Genomic DNA, 27,538 nt, shown 5'->3' with positions numbered 1-27,538 from the left:
CATACCACTGTTGGCAGCTAGAATGCAACAACAGCCAATAAAAACAACAATACCTACACAAGTAACGATATCTATACATGAGTGCCATTACGGTCTAAGGCTAATCACGGTGATTGTGAGTTGGGGAGGGAAAGGTGTAGCCTGAAGAGATGGGTCTTCAGTCTGCGCTTGAGTTTCATCACTCCTCGCCGGGGGAGACGTTCGCCCGGAGGGGCCGGCTTTCGGGCCCGCGCCGGATCTCTCCGGAAACCCTACGCTGCGCCCCGATTGGACGCCGGGGGCCCCGGAGAGATCTCCCTCTCCCTCTCTCTCTCTCTCTGGAGACGTTCCCGTGGCAATGCTGCCGCCAGTGTGAAAGGGATTGAAACACGAGTGGAAAAATCCAAGTGTGGTCTCTCACTTCCTCTCTCTCTCTGTCTCCCTCAGACTCACCCGTTTGACCCTGCTGGGTGTGAGGAACCGCTTTAAAGACAGTTTGAAGACAAGACGGAATGGAAATTCAGAATTTAGTCAATTCTTCTTCACCATACAAACACGTCTTGAAGTATGTATTCCATAACATTAATACAATTGTACTACCTGTGTATTCCCACACCAAAGTTTTCCTCCTGGAAAAGGATTTGAATTTTGAATTTACATCATCATGTACCAGTGGGCCTGTATGTCGATCAAATGTGTGTAAATTTTCCGTTCCCCTCCAATCAATGTCCTTTCACGCAGCGGCATGCGGAAGGACATCATTCCTTATCTGTCGCCTTTGTCATCAGTCAAATCGACTCCCCGCCCTTCAGAAATCCCCCTGAAGGACTAGTTTCACTCCCGTATAAGTTACGTCACATCACCGAAGCTAGTGCTGTTTCATGGCATCTTTAACCCGTGCCAATATAGACGATGGTTTACCACGGGGGGGGGGGGGGTCGGTGGAAAAAACATGCGTATGGCTAGCTGCAAGAGGCAGAACTTGCCCACCATCTCCCTTCTGAGGTCCTACTCACCCCCAAAAGGAAATCATTTAATTTTCAGCAGTTTAAAAACAGCAACAGTGCTGAAAAGTAAGAAGTGCTCAAGAACAACCAAAAAAAACTACCAAAAAAAACCCAAAAAAACATTTATAATGTGGCAAAGTTCCTGCCAGGAAACATCTTTTAAAGCGATGACAGTTGGAACGTTTTTTCCCCCAACCCCGTTCCCTTCCCCTCTCCTCCTGCCTCTGCCATACATCCTCACAGCGTAAACATTCCTGACATTGAAACATTCCTGATTTACGCATTACACAACCCCCGCCTCGCAAGCAGAAAAGCCCTGAGTTGAACCTGTAATGAAATTTTTTAAAAACATTCAAAAAATGACACCATCATGCATTTAGTAAGAGCCGGCACTGTGCTGCAGTACCTCAAAATGGGAACTGGGTGATTTGGTAACATTAGGCAGCATACCATTGGATTTAAAACTTTAATGAGCCACACGATACCAACAATATATGACAGACTGCCTGCCTCTAAATACATCCTAGAAAAGGTGAAGCACTTCCTCTGTGGGAATCCATACTATAATGTTGCTTTCTCACTGACCGTTTTAGAACATTCTCCATGTTCTCGTGTGATAAACTAGCCACATCCACACATTAAAATGTTTTCCGTATTAACTTCTCTGGCAATGCTAGTGGCTTTTCTCAATCACACAACCAACAACTCCTGAAGTAGGTCAACAGCATAGCTGAGACTTAAAGGCTTATCTTCTGATAGTATGTTTTTTATCATTTTGGCTAACGTGCCAGGTAGCTTGCCAATAATAAATATGTGAATCATAACAGCACCTTTTTGAGAATGTCAAAAAAGTGTGTTTAACTGTATGAAACTGATTTTTGGGTGCATTATTGTTGTGGCTTTGTTCACAGCAACGCTGAAACGAAACATTTTTGTAAATTCATTGCAGGAGAAACTTTTCCAGAATGCTGACTCCAGCTCTAGTTTACACAATGTCTAAACAGTAAAGTTCCATAACATTTCAGAACGTGGCCGCGTGTTTGAAAGGGGTTTATGAGGACCACAAGACTTGTGACTTCTCCATTGCGCCATGGAGCTAACCTACCGTGCTGAGAATATCGAAAGGCCGATACAGTACACCTATGGTCGGCTTAAGTCAACAACCTATTCAGCAGTTACGATATCCTCCGCACGCATGAAACACAAAAGCAGAAGCCAATCAGAGACTGGCATCAGAAAAGCGTGACCTTGGGAGTTATGAGGTTCTATCTGCGTTCTGAGCGGTTTCGACATATTGCGCTTCAGAGATACCAAAGTGAACGGGCTCCAAGCAGACACTTCTAAGTTATTTTTTCACAAGTTTTTACCATGTCTTTTTTTTTTTTCTTTATGCCTGCCCGGACTATAAGCACAGAAAGCGTTTGTTGTTCTTGGGAGAGGGTGCGTGGAGTGGCTATCCAGATAAAACACGCAGTCGCGGAAAAACGCCCAAATCTCACGCTGTCCGAAAAAAGACCGACGTGGCTAAAAGAAAAGGTGGCCCCCCCAGAGATGAGGATCTGACCCATCTCCACGGTGAAGCGCTCAGCCAGAGAAATTACATCACAATAATAACACGACTACTGCTACTCCCTGTCGCACTGTCTCGCTGCGATTAATGTCAACTAGGCCCGGGACCCCCCATTGTCACGGACTCTTATCCCGCCCCCGTAGACTTCATATTTTATATTTTGCACTTTAATAATACTTCACATACCCCGCTTCAGCATCATGTTGTATTGTAAATATTTATTTTTAGTTTTTATTTATATTCTATATAATAATTATATATTATTTATATATTTTATTTATATGCACCCACATACCACAGCAAATTCCTTGTACGTAAAAACTACATGGCGAATAAAGTGATTCTGATTCTGATTCTACAGCAATGGGCTGAACCACAAACACAGGCATTTCAGTTGTTAAGATTAAGTGACGACATCAGCATTCAGATTTAGCAACATGATTGATTATTAGCAGCAAAACCGTAATTGGGAATGCAAGGTAATTTACTGTACAAACAAGTAAAACTACACGGCCATTTCTGACTTTACACGTCTTCCGCATACGCTATGACTGCCAGCGTTACCCAGCTTTCTCTCCCACGCAGAGTCAGCATAGTTAATTAGATTTAACCCACCATACCAGTCGGTGAGCTCAACCCTGCCAAGGCGGCTGACTGGAATTACTTCATTAGTCGAGAGAACATCACATGAAGCATTTGTAACATAGCGAACATACGTTCAGAAAGAAATGCGGAAGCTCACTCACTCTCATGGAAAATGTTCACGCTAAATCATAAACAATTCGCCAACTTTTCCACCTTGTTATTCTTATTCATATTTAGAAGGCCCGTTTCTGTCCTTAATAACGGAGGTTGCTGGAAAGTAGGTGTCCGCTCCGGTCCAAAGTGAATTGCTTCATGATGAAAAGCTAGGAGAGGTGGTTTCCCACTGCAACGAGAAGAGGTCTTAAGAGTTATTTCAAAATGTTTCCACTTTCAACTGCATGCAGCTGCATAGCCCAAAGGGATGGATTTGTCGAGTTGTTTTCCATTCAAAATACAGCCATTAAAAGTGTCGTTTCAGCTGAGAGCTCTTTAAAGGCATGCTCCCACCAGACAGAGTTCAGCCCGTATGCTGTCATTTTCCATTTACCCTCCACGCATTTAGCAAAACGTTCTTATCCAGAACGACTTACAGAGCTTATATTCTAGTCTAACGTACAATGACATTTATAGAGCTGGATATTTTCTGCAGCAATTACAGCTAAACACGTTGCCCGAGGGTACAACTTCAGAGTCCCACCCAGGAACTGAACTTACGACCTTGAGGTCACAAAGGTGCTGTTCACCATTATGCTACATTGCGGCCCCTCAGTGCAATGATAGTCCAGGGGGCGGCCTGTAGTGGCTAAGGTACATGATTGGGACCCGGAAGGTAGGTGGCTCGAGGCCCAGTGTAGCCACGATAACATCCGCACAGATTTTGGGCCCTTGAGCAAGGCCCTTAACCCCACATTGCTCCAGGAGAAGATTGTCCCCTGCTTAGTCTAATCAACTGGATAAAAGCGTCAGCTAAAAGCATTGTGATTATTACGAAGGACTTGGGGCGGAACTCACGTCAATTACAGGATAAATGTTTCTCTTGGGGTTTGTACTGAGCAGCAGATGTTGAAGAGCAGTACTAAAGAATTAATCCAGTGTTGTCAGCCCAGACTTGCCCGCACTTATTTGATAAACAGACGTACAATACATCGGAAACAACGGGGGATTACACGCTACGACTCATTGGGATGACAGCCCTGTAATTTGCTCTGGATAAGAGCGGCTTGTCAAGTAAACAGAGTAATAATCTAAAGATGGAGACATGCCCGTTGATTTGCAGGGCTTTACGCCCGTTCATGCAAAAATGTCCACAGAGAAAGCCCTCTCAGCCCATGAATTATAGCACAGATGAGATGCAACAAATCTGATCCATGTTGTCTACATTCCAAAATCCTGTAAGGGCAGCCTAGTGACTAAGATGCCTGACTGGGACCTGGAAGGTTGTTGGTTCCAGCCCCAGTGTGGCCACAATAAGATCTGCACAGCTGTTTAGCCCTTGAGCAAGACCCTTAACTCCACATTGGTCCAGGGAGGATTGTCCTCTACTTAGTCTAATCAACCGTAAGTAACTTTGGATAAAAGAGTCAGCTAAATAACTGTAATGTAACGTATAAAATGTCAATGGGAGCACAGCATACTTGGGCATGGCCTCTGCTGAGGATCAATTTCCAAGCCACAGTTTTTACGCCTACTCCAACTCCTGCTACCGGCACTCAGTCACGAGGCAGTTTAATGGCGACAGCCTTGCAGAAATAGAAACCCGGGGAGTGGGACGCCCAAACGCACGCTACAGTACATATGAAACCGTTTAACCCGCGCTCTGTTATTCTGCAAAAAAACTTTTTTTTTTTTCGTTGCTCCAGAGAAAATTCAATGCAGATGTGGGGTTCCACCCTCGGCTGAGAAGTTATACAGTATTCCTCAAAGTCACGGAACTGTCCGGAAGAGAGTGTTAAGCGCTCACGTGGGCACAGGGGCAGTCTGTAGCCTAGTGGCTAAGTTGCTACACTGGGACCCGGAAGGTTGTTGGTTCAAGCCCCAGTGTAGCCACAGTAAGATCAGTGCAGCTGTTGGGCCCTTGAGCGAGGCCCTTAACCCCACATTGCTCCTGGGGGGATCGGGCCCTGCTTAGTCTGATCAATGCAAGTCACTTACTGCACTGCAATGCAATGTAAGGTAACTCCAGTCCTGCAAAAAGATGAGAGAGCTCCCGTTTGCCGGAATAGAACAATCACGCCGATCGATAACCATCGACAGCCGTCTCGACAGCAGTCCAGGGCAAAGAAACGAAGGAGAGAAAAGAAACCAAACGACCAAGCCTCAGTCAGCAAGCTTAAACAACACCCCGCTGAACGAACTTAACTCTTTTTACCGAGTCGGTTAAAACTCGGGTCAGCGGTAATTGCACGCTGTGGTGAAAATTAGAAGGACGTAGGACTGCTCTGCGGTTTTGTGAAACAGAAGAAAAATAAAGAAGGTGGACAGGGAAAGGGAGGAGAACGGGTCTGGGCGATTACATCTGCCTGGCATTTAACAGAAAACACTTCCATTCAGCGCGACCGACGCTGGCTCAGAGCATGGGCACAAGTGGACTTCCTCTACACATTTGATAAAGCAGTCGTAATCTCCACCAGCGACGGAAGCGAGCCGCTAATGAAGCAGGGTAAGGTGAACGCGGGAGGGCGGGAATGCCCCGGCTAACAGGAGGAAAAGCCCCGTTTTCCAACATCAACGTTCAGTGCGAAATGCCCCCCATTGTGCTGACTGCACAAAGGAGAAAGGGAGCGAGACAGATAATGGCAGGAAACCGGCTCAGCTCTCCAGAGCGACTGCAGCGCTTGCAGGAAACGCACGGGCCTGTCACTCAGCAGTGGAGTGCCAGGGAGTTCACCTCAGACACGGCTTGTCACCGCGGAAAAAAGCAGAAGAGCGTATCTCCTTTGTTTGAAGTGGAAAAACACACACTGAAGTCGGCGGCCCGACGGTTTCGGCGGGCGGCGGAGGTGGAGGGGGGGGGTGCGCGGGTTCAAACCCGCTTTACCTTTACCTGGCACGGGGGACTCCGGCGCCTCCTCGTCCTCCTCCCGCAGGACGTTGTCGTCGTTGTCGTCGAGATCCCGCGGGGAGCGCTTGCCATCCTCCACCGGGACCACCGTGAAGTTGGTGGGCATTTTTCACACCATGTGCTATTTCCTTCCCTCTGCACGCTCTCTCGTTCTTCTCCTCTCTCGATCCGCCACTCCTCCTTTATCCTTTCTCTTCGTGTGACTGCGTGTGGTGTGTCCTCCTCTCGTCTCTCTCTCTCTCTCCCTCTCTCTCTCAACTTTCTTTTCGTGTTACTGCGTGCGGTGTGTCCTCCTCTCTCTCCCTCTCTCTCTCTCTCTCTCTCTCGCACGGTTCGAAGTTCTCCGACTCACTCACAGGCAGCGAGAGTGCCGGCCCCAGCCCATCTCCAAATATAGAGAGCTGCGTGGCTCCTCCTCCGCCCCCACCCTCCACCCTCCCCCGCCCTGGGGAAGACCTTCCCACTCGGCCTGTCTCTGGAGCGGGAGGGATCCCAGCCGGTCGACCAGGGGCTCAGCCTTCAGCTGCTGAACCCGCTGCAGAAACGCAACGTAAACTACGCCCGTTTTTTCCCAGTTATGTAATAATCATAACTTCATTTGTATTGAGCTTTTCCAGCGTACAGCACAAAGTGCTTTACAGCAGTGAAATACAAATACCAATAGAAATAGACACAATGCCATAAAAGATAACAGAACACTTAAGATCAAAATGTATAAAAAAAACAAATACAATTTCAAAAGACAAAATAGAGACACAAAAAAAAAGCATAGCATACGGCAGAGGGGAAAAAAGGGGAAATACCAGCCCTAAGCCCCCAGATAGCACGAGGTAAAAGACTCCCTATTGGGGAGAAAAACCCTCAAACAGTGGCAAGAAAAAAAACTCCCCGATGGGAAGAAATCTCTGGAGGAACCCGGCTATAGGGGGCCTATAGGTTGAGCTAGAGCATGTAATGTTTGAGGCTAACAGCATACAAGAAACAAATTGACTTGACAAATGTATTGAAATACATATAACAATACTCTCTACTGGGCTCTACAGTGCTCCCACTTTGCCCACTTTGGAGCGTTTGCCCCTGAACAGAGCACATCTAATCTAAAAGGTTTAATTGGGATGCATTAGTGTGCTCCTAAATTTTTCAGCTTGGATAAAATGTTAGCGTAGAGCATGAAAACATTAGCCTTCAGCAGCTCTTCTCAGAAATAAACGATGACCTCATTTACAGTAGCACACCTTCTGGGCAGGCAGCCAATCACCTGAGCCCTTACCTCTGGCTCTGGAGGGCAGTAAATGGTAAATATTAAATGGACTGCATATTTTATCCAAAGTGCTTTACAATTAATGCCTCTCATTCACCCATTCACGCACACACACACACACACTCAGTGACACACCAACAGCGACAGGCCACCATGCAAGGCACCGACCAGCTCGTCAGAAGCAATTGGGGGTTAGGTGTCTTGCACAGGGACACGACACTTCAACACACCCAGGGCGGCGGATGGAACTGGCAGCCCTCCGACCGCTAGACGACCGTTCTTTCGTGCCAGAGGATTGAGGCGAGCTGTGTGTGTGTTTTCTGGTTGCGGTTAAGGGCAGCGGGGTTTTGAATCTGGTCTGCAAGCGCTCCCTCTCATCCCAAGGGAAGGGGGGAGGGGGGGTGGAGGGGTGGTGAAACATCTGTGTCACTCTTATGTAAACTCGACATGGAATCTCCATAGCTACGGATGAAAACAGGTCAATTAAGAAAACAAAGAAGGAAAAGTTCAACAGTTTGTATGAGGAGGCAACTCCATCACAAAAAAACCCTCCCATTTTGACCAGGTGGCCTTTGGTGTGTATTATTGTGTGAGGTACAGCAACATTATCACTATGCCAAACTGGAGGTGTGCATGAAAAATATTTGACATATAAAGCTGTTATTCCACCTGTGTGGGGAACAATGCTGGAGGACCCAGTTCTGAATGGTGTCCTGATAACAGCCCTGTACACGAGAAGAAATTTGAACGGCCCTAAAAAAAAACACCCCAAATGGCCCACAGCTAGCCAGTGCTGCTAATCCCTGGAGACAAATTATCATCTCAAAAGCCAATTGAAAATGAACCAGAACAGACAGGAGGTCGCCTTTGTGAAGGGATGCATAGGTTCACAACATGAGTCAGTCTTCTTTAAGCGCACCTACTGAGAGACACTTACTGAACAATACGGCGCGCATTACCATAGAATTACAATGGGCTGACCCACGCTGGCCGCATTTTACCTCCATCTTCTCACCAAAATTATACTGAGATACTGAAGGAATACCAAGTATAAGAATGTGTACCTACACTTTCAAAAGTAAGGGTACGCTGGAGGTACATTGTTGTTTATTAAGGAACACATTTCCCAAATGTTAATGTACAATACACTTATTTTGTTCATACATTTACGTAAAAAATAAAAAATCAAATAGGCCCTGGTCCTCATCTTTGTTGTGCAGGTAGCAGTTGAAATTGTACTTCCCTCTAGGGTCTTTCAGCGCACTTATCCCTGGTTATGGGTATGCACTTTGTTGTACGTCGCTCTGGATAAGAGCGTCTGCCAAATGCCATTAATGTAATGTAATGTAATGTAATGTAATTTTGGGTAGAAATAAGCACCTTTAAAAAACAAGTAAAAAAAAAAAAGGTACAAATTCATTATTAATCCAATGGCGAGAGGTACAATTGTATGTACCTATATGTCCCACCCCAGCAACAAGCCTTTGGTGCCTTTTTCATTTCTGAGAGGAAACAGTTAGGGACTGAACTCAGTAACATCTTAAGGTCAGTTTATAGTCCAACTGAAATTGCAAAACATTCATGAAAGTTCTACTGTTGCCCCACGCAGACTGCGGTCGTTGTCCTTATCTATCAAAGTATAAACACACTCCAGAGTCGCCCAGAGTATGAACCAAACATCACTGCAGGCAGCTACAGCCACTGCAGGCCGCTGGGCACAGTGACACTCAGTGTAGTCTACTACACACTACATAACGTTAATGGCATTTGGCAGACGCTCTTATCCAGAGCGACGTACAGTTGATTAGACTAAGCAGGAGACAATCCTCCCCTGGAGCAATGCAGGGTTAAGAGCCCTTGCTCAAGGGCCCATCGGCTGTGCGGATCTTATTGTGTACAATAAACCGCCCCGGACTATAAACCGGCCTTCCCAGGGCGGGGGCGGGGTGTTACTGCACCCCTGCAGAGAGCACCCAGCCTGCCCCTGGCTGAGGCCGCTGCCATTGGCCAATCAGCACAGACAGGCTGCGGTTGGATCTGCTCATTCTCCCTGGGGTGTTACGACACCGCCGTCTCTGGGGGGCGGGGGTGTGGGTGCGGTTATTTCACATCGTCTCAGTGAGTCGTAACGAGAGAAACACTCCTCTATTGTCTATTGTCTCAGTCATCTGGCACCATGCTGATAAAAAATGAACCAAAAAAAAAAGAGGGAAAGAGGGAGAGATCCAAACAGAAGAATGTCAGTACTGGAGACATGTTGTCCACACGTGGCCTTCACTGGGCTGGGCTTTTTTTCGTTTTGTTATGCAGTATGAGTGCACTAAAGTGTGTTACTGTGCGGCCTACTGCATACACTGGGCGAGGCAAGACACTGCAGAAATGATAGATGCATGCCAAACAAGGGGGCAAATCAAAACAGAAATATGTGAGTACAGGAAAAAAAACTGTAGTGTGTGAATGGGGGAATGAGAGGCATCAACTCTGAAGTGCTTTGGATAAAAGCGCTATAAAAATGCAGCCCAATTAAACTACATCCAGAAGGGACATTTTACTTCATAAGTGCACTAAACTATGTTCCCTTGTGTTCTACTGCACACACTAGTTGGGGCTGCAACTGCAACAATGAAAGAAAGTGTTATGTAATGGCATACAGCATCAAAGATACAAGTTGACTTCACAACTTTATGGAAATATAGTATGAAAGAGACTTTATCAGGACAACAACAGGGTTCTACAGTTTCTGTATGTTAGTAGTAGTTTGGTGCTGAAAATGTACGTGTGCAAACTGGAACAAAAAAGTAGCCACACATCTACCCTAATAGACCTGACACATTACTGTTTTTTTAAACTTAGGAACATGAGTACCCCTTGGATAAAATGCTAGCTTAGAGCACTGATGCAAACGTTAGCCTACAGGAGCGTGGCTCAGAAATGAACAATGACATCATTTACAGTAGCACGGAATCTCAGCTGCACCTTCCGGGCACTCAGCCAATCAGCTGAGACCTCCCCCCCCCCCCACCTCTCCCCATCCCTAACCCCCGGCCCTTTCCACAAAGCACTTCCTCCTGTAACATGCGTCCAGCCTTTTACTTTATTAATCCAGCACCATGGCCCTGATTATATACTCTCCGCTCCGCTGAGCTGACCGTCAGGTTTCACTGCCGAGGCTAATGCTAACATCGACTGGTGCTGGTGAGACGGCAACAGATGGAAACTCATCGCAAGCGAGTCCTCATTACTAGCGATGCGAATGAAAATAAACCGCTGCGCTAAGCTGTGAAATGTCAATTCCATACATTTACGTGAATTAATCTGGATTTAACGTCAACATTACGGAGGGATTAAAGGCATGTGCCCCAAAAAAAACCCCATCATAAAAGGTCACACATTTTCCCCATAAATAAAAACACTGGACGGATGTTAAAAAGATGAATTGTTAAAAAGATAATTTCCAAAGAGGGAACAAATGTAGAGCATCAATAACGTGGAGAAGGATGTTGGCAGTGATTAAGTTGTTGGGCAATTGTATAAGACTGGTGTTCCTTATCAAAATTGAAAATATTTATGCTAAAACACATTAGCCTAACATCCACTCACTAGTACCAGGGAAGGCTAGCCCTTAAAATGAGCCTTGAAATGGATGGGCTACAGCAGCAGAAGACCAATAAGTCTAATTCACAAGTCTCATAAATACCTAATAAAGTGGTCACTGAGTGCACCTCTGAGGAAACCACTAGTTTTGGAAAGATTGGCCTGAAGGGGGTGCTACAGACGTGGGGGGGAGTAGCAGGGCACAGGAGGGCTCTTGTTCCTTGAAATGCCTCAATAAACCTTCTCAAATTTAAGACATTCTCCCTAGATTCCTGCAAAGAGGAAGGGACAAGTATCACCCAAATCTACATTTTCCTAACATGTCTGTTCAAGGTTGCAAGGTTGCAAGGCAAAAATAAAGCTACTCATTTGGATTCAACCTAAGAGTAAGCTCCTATAAGTACAGTACAGGCTAGTACTAGTTTGCTAGAATGCCTTTCAAAACCCAAAGCCTTTTCAACAAAATGATAACAGCCTTCAGCTTAACCTCAAAACTTGAGGGAGGCACATAATGGCTTGCAGTCATTTTATTCATTGGCATTTTTGAGATGGGAAAAGTGCCAACTGTGAGATGAGGGCGATCCACAAGATGAACTATTACACAATGGCGGGTAATTGGCGGTCTTTCCACGGCAGTATTCAGTATGTTAAACCCATTACTTCCGGTTTTATGGTCCCATTTAGAAAGGGACAAAGGGAGACAGTTACAGTTGGGGAAATAAAACAGTGGAAGAGGAGCGGAACACTTCCATTTGAAATTTTGAATTTAACCGCCCAAGTACCTGAGCACAAAGACATTAAGCCTCAGAAATCCTACTGTGAAACTCAACTCCACCACAGCTATAATGTGTACATAATCTGTATAAAACAATACGGTTAACCTGATATGTATGTAAAAACCCTCAAATTAAAGGTGGCATTCTGAATTTTAACCTCATTGTTAAAATCAACAGAAATAATACAACTGTCAAAATACTGATGGACTATAAGTTCTATTCAAGTTGCTGCTCGCTCACGTTAAAACAAATGACTACAGAATTTTGAGAAAGTAGGTCTTAACCTTTTAAATGGAAATGTAGTCCTTGGAAAATGTCAGTGCCAGTCATATTTCTTAGTTCAGGGTTAAATCATCCATTAATTGCATTTCGCCTTATACTCACGAGGGGGTAAATGTAATTATAACGAGAGAAAGGTCAAATAACAGTGTAACAGTGCCAGGAATATGCCAACAGCAGACAGATGGGGTGATGGGAATTATCCAAACTGCGATAACAAAAAAAAGGCTCATTCACTTCTCTAAGAGGACATATACAGTCAGTGCAGTCCATTGGATTGGAAACGAAACAATTTAAGATTTTTGCATCTAGTCTTGATTCTAGGCTTTTGATTACCCTTGGAGCCTGTTATTGGTGTCTGCCAAGATGACAACCCATAACCTAAAATGAATTGTGTCATTTCTAATCCAATGTACTGAACTATAGAGCCAAAAGAACACAAATTGTACCACCGTCCAAATACGTACTGTAAAAAAAGACTGCACTGTAAATATGATATGAAAGACCATGGACAACCAGCAACCTGCATATCCTCTCTATGCAATGACTGCACTCCCTCAATCAGTTTTAACAGTGACTGAGAGAAACCCCTTCAGGGCTGGGAATCTCGAATTCCCATCTGGACACAGCGCTGGTCTGAGGGCTGCTCAATGTGGAAATTTCCATTCCTGGAAGGTTCCGGAAGGGCTATTGTGCCAGTACATACCGTGGGCTCCAGCACCTGAGCGAGAGGGAGAGAGAGAGAGAGACGGATCGGATTTGCTGTCCTTGTTTTTGTTTGGCTATCGCTTAGCTGCTGCTGCATCCCAGGCCACTGGGATGCCAACACTACAATGTCGAAGTGCGTCCTTCAAACTTCATTCTGCCAGTGAAAGCTGCGGGATTGAGCAATCCGGTTAGCCCATTCCCTAATGGCAATAATGGCTAACAGCCTCTATAATATCGTTTCATCAAATTTCAGTTCAAGAAAAAAAAAAAAAAAACTATTTGTGGCATCTCATTATCGGAAATTTTTTTTTATTGCATCCCTACGCAGAACGAGGCAGGAAATGTACGGTAATGTTAATGAGAACTGAGAGTGGGTACAGTGGCCGCTTAACGGATGTAAACACGGTATGCCAATGATGTCAGGCTGCCATCAGCAGCAGGCAGTGCAGGAACACAGGTCACGTCACGACCGGGAAAACAACACGGACGCGCACCGGGAGAAATACACTTCCCGTCAAGTTCTCCTCTCTCAGTTAGCCCCGAGGCGATATTTTGATATTCTTTCAAAAACATTCAATTTTCAGAGGGACGCCGCACACCCAGAAATGACCGAGATGAACTGTAGTTAATATTCTTTGTGGAGAAAAAAAAAAAGGGTGGAACTGTTTTCATATCAGTCACTAGAAAACACAGCCTGTTCTTAGTAAGTCTCAGGAGAGGCGCTGGATAATGTACATGTAAAACTGGATATTGTTTTTGGTACTTATAAAACCACACAAAGGTTTTCTCATGGATATCAGGACGTGAAATAAAACAGTGGACACGGGAACAACATGGGACCTTTGAAGTTTAGAAATCAGTATGTGGTTTTTTTTTTTTTTTGCAGAGTGTGTCAACACCAGTGGGTGTTGCGTAAGTTCCGACACGACGCCGCGTGGAAGACAATGAATCTGAGCCAAACCTGAAGTGACAGGCGGCTCGGCCCCCCCGTTACGTAATCCATTCAGGGGACCAGACAGGGGCACAAACAGGCTAACCGAAAAAAACGCAACAGACCGTAGCAATCTGGGGGGTCGTTTTCAATACGGCCTAATGAAGGATTACTCTGCTTGCTAGCGGTCATCTGGCCAGGCCTCAAACTTAGGAATGGCTCATAACATATGCAATTTACATTTTCTGCTTTAAATGAGTTGTAGTGGCCCCTCAGAGAGCATTGGTTAATTGTGTTTCATAAACAGGAACAGTACGTGAATGAGAAGCAATCCTTTACAGTGAAAAGCTCTTCCAGCATGTTACAGAACTTACCTACCATACACACAGAGGAATAAAGTGACAGTGGAGGTACATGTTTGTTCTTTAGGGAACATATTTGCCAAATGTATCAGTAAGGTACTCATTAGTGTCCAAATCAAACATGACTGAAAGTGCAGTCATGTTTGATTTGGACACTAATGAGTGCCTTTTGCAAGCAAAAAAATTTACAACATCCATTATCTTAACCCTCTTATCCTGAACAGGGTCACAGGGGAGCCTATCCCAGCATACATTGGGCGAAAGTCAAGAATACACCCTGGACAGGTCGCCAGTCCACCACAGGGCACACACACAATTCACTCACACACTCATGCCCACAGGCAATTTAAACTCCACTCAGTCTAACCTGCATGTCTTTGGACTGTGGGAGAAAACCGGAGAACCCGGAGGAAACCCACGCAGACACGCGGAGAACATGAAAACTCCGCAGAGAGGCCCCGGCCGACAGGGATTCGAACTCAGGACCTCCTTGCTGTGAGGCGGCAGTGCTACCCACTGCACCATCCGTGCCGCCCACAAATGAATTATGTATTAATGTAATGTATTATGTATTATGGATGAATTATGGATGTCACTGGCTAGGTGTACAGTTGTATGTACCTATAGGGCATTTGTTCCTTTATAGCCACTTTTTAACATCTTTTTTCTCAGATTGTAGTTACATGGTGTTGTTTGTTTGCTGGACATTTAAATGAAATATTTCAGGATATTTCAGAAGAGGACACGCTTGTCTAATTGAACAACTTTGACCGTCGTTTCTAACAGAATGTGATACATTCAATTTTAATTAAACAATTAAAGAAACATTTATTTTTAAAAACAGCCTCAGTTAACTGCCTCCTCCTCAAACTCCTTGCCCCAAACGTAGAGGCCTGCCTTCAGGCCGAAGACCTTCTGAGCATGCAGCCATTAGAGCTATCGAGCCGGTCGGACGGATCGAGTTCCCGCCACAGATTTATAGCCCATTCTCTGCAGCGATGGTATTACTGTACAGAGACGAGCCATTAAACTGTCTGAGGGAGGAGAAATGCAGACTCACGTCGACACACTGCCGCCCTCTGCTGGCAGTGAGACGCACTGCAGGCCACAGGCAAACTAACCCCGTGGTAGAACAGATGAGACGCAGTCGGGTTCCTCCTGAGATTTCTTCCCATCGGGGAGTTTTGTCTCACCACTGTCTGAGTTTTTATCCCCACTGGGGAATTTTTTTTTTTTTTTTTTTTACCTCACATGCTTGCTATTTTGGGAGATCAGGTCAGAAATTTGCACTTCTGCCACTCTGCTTCTGCTACTCTGTAGAGCATCTTTGTGAGTCTTCTGTTAAAAGCATGATACAAATAAAACAGAATGGAGTGAATTTTCACAATGAGAGGAGGAACTGATAAGGTGGAAACACTGAATAGGATGGCTTATTCTGATGGGGTCTAGGTCAGCGGATAACCATTTTGATGATGGCGATGTACAACGACCTCAAATTCAATCTAACCCTTACACGCATTGTGTTACTGGTTATTTCACTACCTTCACAGTCTTCTTCGAAAAGGCCCGGTATGGGTGCAGGACCGTCACTACGACACCTGATTTCAATGTTTAACTAATGGTGATCTTTAATCCAGACCTTGATCATTAGAATCAGGTGGTTAGTGCTCGTCTGCAACAGAAACCCACTCCCACACATTGGCCCTTCCGGATAAGACAGGACGCCCCGAGGTAAGGACAACCACAGGACTATGAAAGTAAGGAAAGATCCTTAGTTAAAATACTGTAGCCACTAACACAATACAAAAGCATGAAACTGAAAAATAAGGATTGCTGCAAGCAAGAAACATTTTATTTGGAAAAACATTTCACCGGAAAAAACACATTTATATTGGACGTTCAGCTTATTAATAGTAACATTTTCCAGACATTTCAAAATGAAAAACAAACTTTCTTTTGGTCACTTCAGCAACACAATTTCCATGACATTTTTTACAGGCCCTGTAAAAAAAAAAAAACATAACCACTGAAAATCACTTCTCAGTTTAAAAACAACCTATGAAGTCACCAATGAAGAGAAAAGTTCAGCAGCGATAGTCAACAAATACCAATTTTATTCCTTTATTTGGGCCTTATTGTGGCTTATACAATCCAGATGTGAAAAAACTGTTGGAGCGCTACAAGATAATACAGCACTTTGTTGTCTGTCTAAATCCCAGTTTTTTTTTTTACCATTCCTCCACCCTAGGATCATGTTGCAAGTCTTCATTAAATCATTAAATGACTCATGCAAATTCTCAACAGAACTTCTGCGTGCAGAAACACTGCGGGCAGAACGCTTGTTCTGGAAACGGTCCTGCTATAAATCAGCACGCCGTCGGGTCGACCAGACTAAGCCTGACCTTCTCGGATGTCACCGTGCGTGTCACTCATTCAGCTGTCCGAAGACCACCGTTTAACACGCAGGGATCGGGTGCCACTTCTGGCTTGTGAAACAGAATCCACGCAAAACCCAGGGAATTCTGCGTCCTTCATGCGGAACGCTGGCACGCCCTCTATTCCTGAGTTTGGGAGAGGTTTTGCCCAGAGTGACTACGGACAGAGTAATGGTGGTGCAGGAACGAACCCAACAAAAGGCGTCTCAAGCACTCGAGGGAAAAAAAATCGAAAATTAAGAAGCTGACGTGAACATTTGAAGAGGTCTTTTGTGTGACGCTCAATCCTTTTTTTCCTCGAGGTCATTATCAGAAATCTTATCTGTCGTTCACTGTTGTTCGGACCCTCTGAAGTCCCAGGGTGTTAAGGCTGGAAATCTGAGACCGCTGTACTGCACGTTCAACAGCCAACACGTCATGTGCACTGCTGGGAGCCTTCCATTAAAAAAAAAACAGACAAAAGTCCAAAGCAACGCATTACCGCTGACAAGAAACGGTCAGGTGCAGTACAAACAAACCTGCAGGCCTATGTCCTCCTGATTCCCTTATTTCATTCAAGTAATGGAAATTACTTTGGCCTCTCGGTGGGTTAGTCGTGGAAAACGGTGGTATAGGATCACATTAGCAGGAACAATCTGCCTTTCCACCATGGCTAACGGCAGAAAAAAAATTAAAAAAATCAATAGGAGGTCATTATCAGATCAAGAACGATTGAAAAGAGACAGGAAGCCGGACTTAACTGACGGGGCTTAGCTAGCCTAGCCTCTCATTTGCCGACATATTATCAGACGCAGGTGCGGACGGAGGGCGCTAGCGAGTGCAGATGGTGAAAACATGGAACGCGGAGGCCAGTTGTTCCCGCGGCCCCCGATACGTGTCCAAATAAAGACGTGTAACATAACACACGATACCCAGGGCAGGGCGGGGTCATGTGCCCCATGGGCCCCCAGGGGTGGTGGGGGGAAGGGGGGGGGCGGGGGGGGGCATTAGCCCCACTTGTCTCATTCTGACGGAGGATACCGATGACTCCCACCAGAGGAATAGGTTTGACCCCCGTGACTTTGTGACTTCAACCCCCCAAAAATACACGGTTGCCACACCAGGCCTTTTCACAAACCAGCCACAGCACTTAAGTGGGGTCACCAGCGTTTAGATTTTCTATTCCCATGGCAAATCGGCCATAACCGTTCTGCAAATTCTGCCCACGCGCGTGTCTTCCATCCGTACCCAGGATGTGAGCCGAGCAGCTATTCTGAGGACGTATCGTATGTTTCTACCAGACCCCATCAGCGCCATCCCCTTGAAGTCCACAGATGTCTGGAAAGGCCGCTTCAAGTCAGGCCCTAATTACTTAATCGGCGCCACTGATTAGAGGGAACATGCATCGCATGTTGATCGGCGTTTCCGGTTGCTGTATCTGTGGATCTCAGCGGACACCATTTCACTAGATCAAGGGGGGGGGGGTCCAGTCTTAGCTAAAAAGGGTCCGGTGTGGGTGCAGATTTTTGCCCCAGCCCGGTCCTAAGACCCTCGGTTACTGATCCAGGTCTTGACCGAAGACCACGATGAGCTCATTAGCCGAATCCGGTGTCGTGGCGCTGTGCATTCACGCTCCAGCCTGACTGGACACCCCCGCGGGAGATGGGATCCTCATCCAGCAGATCAGGGATTATACTAATCTTTCCATTTGCTTACGATGTGAGTCCATCCGACAGGGAAATGTAAACAAAGCTGACGACGACGGCGATATCGCAGAGACAAAAACGAAGATCCGAGAGGCGCCATTCACACTGCGAACGCGGGGATTTGATAAGAGGACAGAAGGGTAAAATTGGCTAAAAGCGAGGCTTATGGGAGCTAAAGCAGCAACGCTACCGGTGTGACTCAAAAGCAGTTACTGCTCATGCAAGCAAAGTCCTGAAATATGACAGCCGTGGTGCCTACTGGTCGCCTGTCCTCTAAGATCCGCTTTTAAAAGCCTGGCATCGCCAGCATCAGACGAATGTGCTCTGTCCACATTCCCACAACCCCAACACGCACCGTCTAACAAGGCCAAAGTTAAACACGCGGGATCTATAACAATTATAATAACCGCTTAATAACGGGATAATGACGGGGAGAACTTTAAAGTCAACAGTAACTAAGTTTCTAAGATGGGGGTGTGCAACTCCGGTCCTGGAGGGCTAGTCTGCGAGCTGGTTTTTGTTCCAACCGATTACCTTAATTATTTTTTCTGACAGCTCTATAAACTATGCTGGTTCACTCCTGTACTTGAGCACAGTACAATCTTTAGGATACACTTGCAGTCTGCAGCTGTAGCTGGTGCATATCACGAATTACTTATTAAATTATTTAACAAATTAAATGATAAAGAGCAGTTAAGTTGGCACAAAATCCTGAAGCGGATCGGCCCTTGCTGTGCACCCCTGTTCCAAGATCATAGGCAGCCCTTCCTCGTATCGAGATAAACCCAACCCAAAATTCAAAGCGCCATCAAGATGCTGTTGACCTGTAAGATCATTAAGACTCTTCCTGTTTTATAATGGCTGCTTCTACGTTGGGCTGTGCTGTATTTCATGCCCAGGGTCACATGAAAACTACCGATGATATTCACCTGGATAAATAAAATATAGATTTCTTTTTTAAGCTGGCCCAAAGTGTCGGGCAGTTAAATTCTGAACTTAAAACATTCTGAAGAGTAAGGAAAAAAACGTCTTTTGCAGAACTTGCGGTCTGAAGCTGCCTGCGACGTTATTCTTTGATGTGAAAAAAACGTACTTTGGCAACTCTACGGCGTAAAAAAAAAGGCCTCCAGAGACCGTTACCGACCGCTCAAAGCAGGTCAGTAGTGTGAGCGTTTCCGGCTTCTGTTCCACCGGGCTGCACGATGCCTGTCTAATCCAATGTGGGGATTAATGGGCTACATTTAACATCGCTCTGAGTCAGAGCTGGGGACCGAGTGAAGGGCCCGCGGACGCCAATTAAAGGTCACATATTCTCCGGGAATAACGAAGCGCCAATTAACCTAACCAGCTTCGGGGATTTCCCCCTCTTGCGTAAGGTAGGCTGTCATACGTTTGCGCAGTCTGCGTGTTTATAACTTGAATGCTTGCCAACAGGTTTTTTTTTTTTGCAACAGCACAAATAGATGTCCATAGTTTGAAGCGCTTTTATATTAGGTCTGGACCTACGCCTCGGTACCACTGAGCAAATTATCTGTCATGTACGCATTCTGGTGACTCATTTTCATGCTGAAATAATCGTACAATGTGAGCCAATTACAGCGAATACCTGTACTTGTTTTGCAGCTTAGTATTTGTTTGCTTGTTTGTTTGTTTTGCAGCTAGAGTCCGTGAATATTGGGGCACGCAGTGCTAAGATCTTGTCCCATATTCATGCCAGTGTTTCTTCCTCTGCTCTGGTCCAAAGCGGGCACGGCTCTAATTAGTACTGGATCACACAATCACAAACTGCAGCTGCCTGGTCACCTCCTCAGGTTCTCACACCGAGTAACCAGGTGGAGTCTGATCACATCCTTCTCCTTCCTTTCATTACTGATGAATATGAATCATTACCATGGGTGGGCGACATTGGCTCAGGCAGTCATCTGGCAAGGCAAGGGTTGCCAATTCGATCCCACCCTGCGTGTGTGGAAGTGTCCCTGAACCAGGCACCTAACCCCCAAATGCTCCAGACGAGCTGGTTGGTACCTTGCATGCCATGAATGGGTTAAATGAGAAGCATCAATTGTACAGCGCTTTGGATAAAGGCGCTATATAATTGCCAACCGTTTACCAGTACCACAAGTAAAGATTAATGCCAAAAGCTCAGCGATATGGGTATGCTACAGAATAATACACCGTTCTATTGTCCTTACAGTTTCTGAAGGAGTACCGCATAGGCTAGTGATGGTTTTGGTCCACTGTAACAGAGGATATAATTAGTGTATGCAAACAAGACATGATACCAACACTCAACCATAATAATTTGTTTCACCAATTAATCTTACACGTGGACGATGAAAATGGGTACTCAATAGTTCATTTTTCTTGTCTATGAGACGACATAATGCAGAAAACTTGCTTTCATATATCCTTTATGACCTAACATTGGCTACAGAACTTGGCTACAGAAAATAGCCTAGCATCTTGAAATGGACAGTGTGTACGGAGACTCCTAGTCGCTGTAATTTAGCGCTGTTAGACCTGAGGTCATCGGTACAAGGCATTCCTACAGGAAAATGTTTGCTTGAGTGTAAATCCAAAAACAGTTTCTTATGGTCTTAGTGTTGTCAACACAGCGTAGATACTGAAACATCTAAATAAATCAATACATCTAAACATAAACTAACTGGCACAGTGAATTTACAGATACACTGACGCTCATTTTGCACTATGTAGGACTATTATATTAAGCACAATATTGCAATATTAGCTGAAATGAGAGGCACTTCCTCTCACAAATCAACGAAAGAAAATAGACCCTCCTTAGCAAGGGAAACTGATTAAAATAACCAACTCTTTTGATTCAAATTTCAGAAACAGCGGGGGAAACAGTCCGTTGTGTATCTCAGCTAGTGGTCTGTAGGTGACCAGTAATTGCATGCCTTCCCAAAATAAAATTGACGATGCTATTTATTGGAGGGAATGCTGGAGCAGTTATTTAGCACGCCGGACAGAGGGGTTGCCTCCGTAACATATGGAATATGCGAGATTATTCCCTTGTTGGAAAATTATCCAAGAACGAAAGCCGCAGTAGTAAAAAGCGCACCGCTGTGAAGATGACTGACAATATGGGAATGAACGATTTTGTTTGGTACTACACCATTAACCTACTGCTTTGTAAATCACATTTGACTGTTGGACAAATACATAGATATAATCGGTTACATTTTACAAACCATTAAAAAGCTACACGGTTCACGCTGCGTTCGCAAGCCACGCAGACAGCTAGTTGCCATGCAACTCGTTACCAGCCTAGTTCCCATCGAGCTAGCTAACAAATTAATTTTACGATGCACCAGAGACATCGCAACTAACTTCCAAGCAGAATATGGGAAACTTTTAGCACTAGTTGAACGAAACACACACACTTTACCGATAATGCAATTCTAAAATAATATCAGCCATCTATACATTAGCTTTTGTCTAACGTTAGCTAGCCCGTTACTACGCTAACACGTTATCTGAGATAACCTCAATGGATTTAGGTACTTAGCTAGAAAGCGAACCGTTGATCCATATTTCAAAACGGGCGCACAAACATAAATACCAGGCGAACTATTTTTTCTATAATAAATCGAGGAAAAACTACTGCTGTTAAAATGCCACAATTCCAGCTCGATTGTCAATTGTATAACGTTAATATAACGTTAGCCACAAATAATGAATACAAATAATGTCGTGGCTGTAGTCTAATAACTGGCCAGGTCCCCAGCGAAGCGAAGTAGTCAAGCGGCATGATCTATTCTTACCGTATTTGTTGGGCTCTCTACTGTACTCCAGGATGGGGACAGCGTCTTGCTGGTCTGTGTTGTTGCCCTCGGCCGGAGCCCCTCCATCGCCAGGTAGGTCATTGTTGACCGCGGGGTCTTCATCGCCCTGCCCAACGGGGACAACTACAAATCTCTCGCTCATGACACTTCTGTGTCTTACCTTCTAAGCGTCTTCACGGTCGGGCAACACGTTCAGAGCAGCTCAGACAGCTTTGCGCCGTGATTCAAAACCAGCTGTCTGTGCCGGTGGTGGTACAGCCGGGCACACTAGACAATGTATGAGCCACGCGTAGATCCCAGGATTGATTACACAAAAGGCGTGCCCATATGAAATGTGCTCTTATTGGCTGATGCCGCCATAAGAGCGTCGTCAATCCGCGGCAAATACAAATCGTGGATGTGAAATTTTGCATGCAACTAGCTAAAAAAAAATAATGATCTGGTTTTGTTCTGTCGAACACCAAATGTACAGAAATTCATAACAAATGTAGTTTTGAATTAGACTGCAGAAAACGATGGCTTTGCCAATGATAAGTGTCAAAACAAGGTTTTAACAGAAGTTGCACGATATTGTAATTCTACATTAAGAGAATTTGATCACTAAGGTAACTAAGTAATAAAGTGATTTCTATCTCCCAGCATTTGCATATAAATATTTGGTTGACCAAATGTCAGTTCGTAGTTTATTGCTGTAGAACTCACTAAATTACTAAATTATTACTAAATTTAACATTTTACAGTTGTGTTGTTTTTAACACATGTTCTAACTTCCGATGGAAAGAGACCAGTCAAATAAAGCCTGCTATAAATCTAGGACTGTGTCAAAAATAAATGCTACATCACTAATTAGTCTAGATCTGATCAAAGGGTGGGCTCACCCTGAAACTATACAGTACATATTGAAACCCCTAACCCAAAGTCTCTTTGGACTCCTTCCCCAGTCCTTATATTATCCAATTAGTGGTGGGTTAGAACTGTAGAGGGTGGAGTCAAAGATGGAATTTTGGTCTGGATCCAAATATAGGCTACTGTATTTTTAACGTAGTAAATTCAAAGACCCTTGAATAACTTGCCTGTAATGAACAAATAAAAAGAGCTCTACCACAAAACTATTGGGTTGAATTTGTTATTTTAAAAATCCAATGTGACACTTCTGATAGATGACCTGTAAGACAGCACTTATTTATAAACAATAAAAAATTAGCAAATTAGATTAATATTTGAATTGCCCATAAAACATATTGGTCATTTAATACATTAGATAAACCAATAAACCAAACCAAAATATTAAAAAAAGATATAACAGAGGGTTTGATGCATCTTTTCATACATTCTTCCTTAAATATTGCAAATGGACAACATGTGTAGCTGTGTGTGTGTGTGTGTGTGTGTGTGTGTGTGTGTGTGTGTGTGTGTGTGTTTGTGTCTTTCTATCTATGCACTGTATATAAAACGACCATCATACATATTTCAGTTTAAACCGGTTAACGCATATGATTAAGCAATATATCCTTTCCTGGAACGCATGGACACAAGCAACAGCATCAAGAAGCAATCCCGTCTTATGCGAGTTATTCACTCAGACATAATTACACCCGTCTACAGTATGACAGCCACATTAAAAAAAGCACATATTCCAAGGTTGCCTCCTGAGCCAGCCTCCAGGATGGCGCTAAAGCCAGCGGACTACCGATGCATGAAAGTGGGTCATCGCCAATGCCGTTAAAGGCGCCCTCTACCCCGCACTACGGCTGCACCGATTCTCATGCGGTTTTTTGCTCCCTTTGTTTGAAACGAGTAACATTAACAGTCACGTGGACACGTCGCAGGACTCATAGACAATTATATATGGCTGGGGGTGGTGGTTTCGTGTTCACCGGGGAGCTGCGTTGTGTTTACGCCGTGGTCCGCATGACTGTTCATGCATGACTGGCCCTGTCTATTATCACGTACAGTATGTAACATGGCTGATCTAACACAGATGTGTTTTCTCTACGGTCCCATTGTACCAACAGTGCAGATGGGTTATTGTTCCTGCCAATGTTCGGAGCGAGTACTCGGACACCATTTCACAAAGCAGAGGAGGCGAGGGAAAGAACAACAGTGGATGGGACATCGGGCAACACGGCTCAAACGCTCGCTGTTTTTCCAAGCCCAATGGGACCAGTCCAATGCCACAGTGTACATTCACTGTCAGGGGATGGGCATGGCTGGCGTGAATTGTGAAGTATTCCCACAAGGTTGTCCACCCTTTCCAGATATAATTGCTTTTTTTCTCTAAGGTTTTAGATGACAGTTGTCGAGCAATTGATTGCCTGTCTGGATTTAGGGCTCACTATAGTAAATAAACTACTCTCCTTGAAAAATCGTTTAGCTACTGTTACTGGGAAATCATAAGTTTTAGTTCTTTTATACCTTGACGCTGCTTTTGAAGCTGTTGATATGAGTATTTTATTGGAAGGTTTTTATCACTGGGTGGGCATATCTGGTTCAGTTTTAAACTGTTTTTACTCTTACTTGTACAACAGTACTTCTAGTGTAGCTATGCATGACTCACAGTCATCTTGTGTGAAAATGACCTGTGGGGTACCACAGGGGTCTGTCCTTGAACCATTCCTGTATGCTATCTATGCTACCCCTGGGGCATAGCAATCATCGACATAATGTCACTTTCCATTCTTATGCAGATGACACACAATCATATCTCTCATTTCACCATGATACTGAGCAGACAAATGTACAAGAGGATGATTATTGGTCCTGACAATACTAGTCCCCAAATTATTAAGCAACTTGGTACATTGTCAACTAATCTCACGCAGTGCAGCAAAAACCTTGTCGTCTAGACTGAAGACTGAGGGTGACTGGGCATTCACTGTTAAGGCCTCTAACCTTTGAAATAATCTCCCTGAGAAGGTCAGGCTGGCTAGTTAATTGTCCTCTTTTAAATATCTTTAAAAAATGTTTGCTTTTAACAAATTTGTTTGTACACCTGCCATTTTTGTCTGTTATTTGTCTGCCATTACCTTTCATCATTCTCACTTTTTCTTTAATCTTTGTTGTGTACACACAGATTACGATGAACAATGTGGCTCCAATTATGTGAATATCTTTCATCATCCTGTTTTATTCATCATATTATCAAGTCTTAATCTGCGTTTCCTCTGCCTGTGTCTTTTGTGTAGCTTAATTCTATGAAGAGCTCTGTAACCGTGTTTTGAAAGGCGCCGTATAAATAAAGATCATTATTATCATCGACCTGAGTAAACACTTCCCATGGTCTCATCCCCCGGTGACGTTCGGTTGGCCTGTCCCGCGAGGTTAACTGTCTATCAGGCTTTGTCCCAGCTGCTCCGGGTTATTTTGAGAGGTGGACAAAGAGGAATGGGATAGTTCACATACCAGCAGCCACACAACCGTCCATGCTCCACTGAAGTACCAGGCCACAGCATAGTGTGATCGTGTAGGCCATTCCCATGAACTGCATCAGTGAGTTAACCATGTGCTAACACTGTCATTTGCTCAAGTCGACAAAAAGTCAGATAGCATCTATCCCTCTTTTAATTGGCTTTAATATTTTCATATACACTCAGTGAGCAATTTATGAGGTAGACCTGTACACCAGCTTGTCAATGTTTAATCAGCCAATCATGTGGCAGCAACTTAACCCATAAAAGCATGCAGACGTGGTCAAGAGGTCCAGCTGTTGTTCAGACCGAATGGTAGAATGGGGAAGAAATGTGATCAAAGTGACTTTGATTGTGGAATGATTGATGGTGCCAGACAGGGTGGTTTGAGTATCTCAGAAGCTGGTGATCTCCTGGGAGTTTCTACAGTTTGCTGAGTGCGAAAAAACAAAAAAACATCCAAAGCAGTTCTGTGGAAAAACATGCCTTGTTAATGAAAGAGGTCAGAGGAGAAGGGCCAGACTGGTTGAAGCCGACGGGAAGGTGACGGCAAAGCAATAGGCTACTGCCGCAGAAGACCATTTAGTCTAAAAAAATAAGTCTTATAAATAACAAGTAAAGTTCTCACTGAGTGTACATTCATGTCACAGAATACAACAGTAGAACCTTGGGTGTTTGAGACACTGTTCTATTACTGTGTGAGGAAAATGACGGGACCCATGACACGCTGAGCTTGAAAAAGCCAACCTATGGTATGGCTACAGAGAACATTGTGTTACGAACAATACAGCTAATTCTTCATATACTTTTCATGTCATTTCCAATTGCACTATTTGTACACGATTATATCCATTTCCCATCCTTCAGATTTCATCATTGTGTCACAGATATATTTAGCATTACATTTGCAATTATGATATTGCCATGAGCACACAGAACTGAAACTCGAGTTCACATTATTAATCTTGTAAATTCTTAGTATTGTGCACACAGTGTGTGCTTCAGGACAGCGTAGTGCTTAAGGTGCATGACTGGGAAGGTCGGTAGTTCAATGATCCCCGGTGTAGCCAAGATAAGATCTGCACATAACCACACATTGCTCCGGGGGGGGATCGTCCCCTCCTTAGTCTAATCAACTGTCGCATTGGATAAAAGCGTCAGCCAAATAACATGTAATGTAAAGGAAAAGAGCACCATAGCAACTTCAGAATGGTCCCCAGAAGACTGAGATAAATAAAACATTTAAAGGTTAAGCGCTACTTTATGCTTGCGTGATTACAGTGTATAAATTCTCTGAAAGTGCACCATGAATTAGTTCATTTGTGTAAGTGGAGTTACGAAACATTGTTAGTAGTTTTTCCCATCCTTAGATACACTGCTCAAACTCCAAGGCACTTAAAGCACTTAACTCTAATTACTTTCATTTAGCCTTGCCCACAGGTTAACGACTGTAGCCTTAAGTGGTACTGTTATACTGTAGTTTACAAATATGTGATTAGCTGATACCATGGGAAGGGATAATTCTGCCAGGAAAGAAAAGACATTGTAGCCTAATTGTTTACCAAAGCCATGACAAGCCAAACTTTCTGTTACTAAATCCCATCCCCGTGTTCATTGTTGAATTTTACATAAATTACATCTTAAAGGGTTACACTGATTTTGTTTTTGATATGAAAATTGTTAATAAAAATCTGAATTTAGCTTTGATGGCCGGGCCATGTATAGTAAGTCCTGGCTCCTCCAATCGTTTGAGTCATGTCCCCTGTTCTACATGACACGCGCAGGCTCAGAGCTCAAATGCTCAAAACAGAGCTTGTACATTGCGTTGAGCTGCTCCGTCTTGAATAACCCATGTGCACAGGCCTCGCAAGGCATCTAACAATGTTGTCTTCTGTGATGTACAAGAACAGTGATTTTTAAAGATATTTTTTAGGCCTTTTTCAGCTTTATTGGACAGTATATAGTATAGAGAGACAGGAAGAATGGGAGCGAGAGAGAGGGGAAGACATGCGACAAATGTCGGACTCGAACCGCCGACGTCGCGGCTCGCAATGAGCATGCGGTCAGTGCTCTACAGGCTGCGCCACCG

At 44.4% G+C, this 27,538-nt stretch overlaps 1 protein-coding gene across 3 annotated transcripts in view; it reads right to left on the bottom strand.

Moving 5' to 3' along the window:
• The window catches only part of slc12a7b (solute carrier family 12 member 7b), an 84,814-nt gene extending 62,630 nt beyond the window's left edge, over positions 1-22,184 (bottom strand). For 2 of the 3 annotated variants that reach the window (XM_061237743.1, XM_061237744.1), the window contains exon 1: positions 6,185-6,430. In XM_061237743.1, coding sequence (XP_061093727.1) covers positions 6,185-6,308 — 124 coding nt within the window. In that variant the 5' untranslated portion in view covers positions 6,309-6,430. Of the gene's footprint in view, positions 1-6,184; positions 6,431-22,021 lie in introns of those variants that run through there. The other variant, XM_061237742.1, reaches the window with a different exon arrangement.
• Positions 22,185-27,538: the final 5,354 nt, after the last annotated feature.

Source organism: Conger conger, chromosome 4 (genome assembly GCF_963514075.1).
Source record: "Conger conger chromosome 4, fConCon1.1, whole genome shotgun sequence".
Lineage (NCBI taxonomy): Eukaryota > Metazoa > Chordata > Actinopteri > Anguilliformes > Congridae > Conger > Conger conger.
This window is presented reverse-complemented; position numbering and strand designations above follow the sequence as displayed.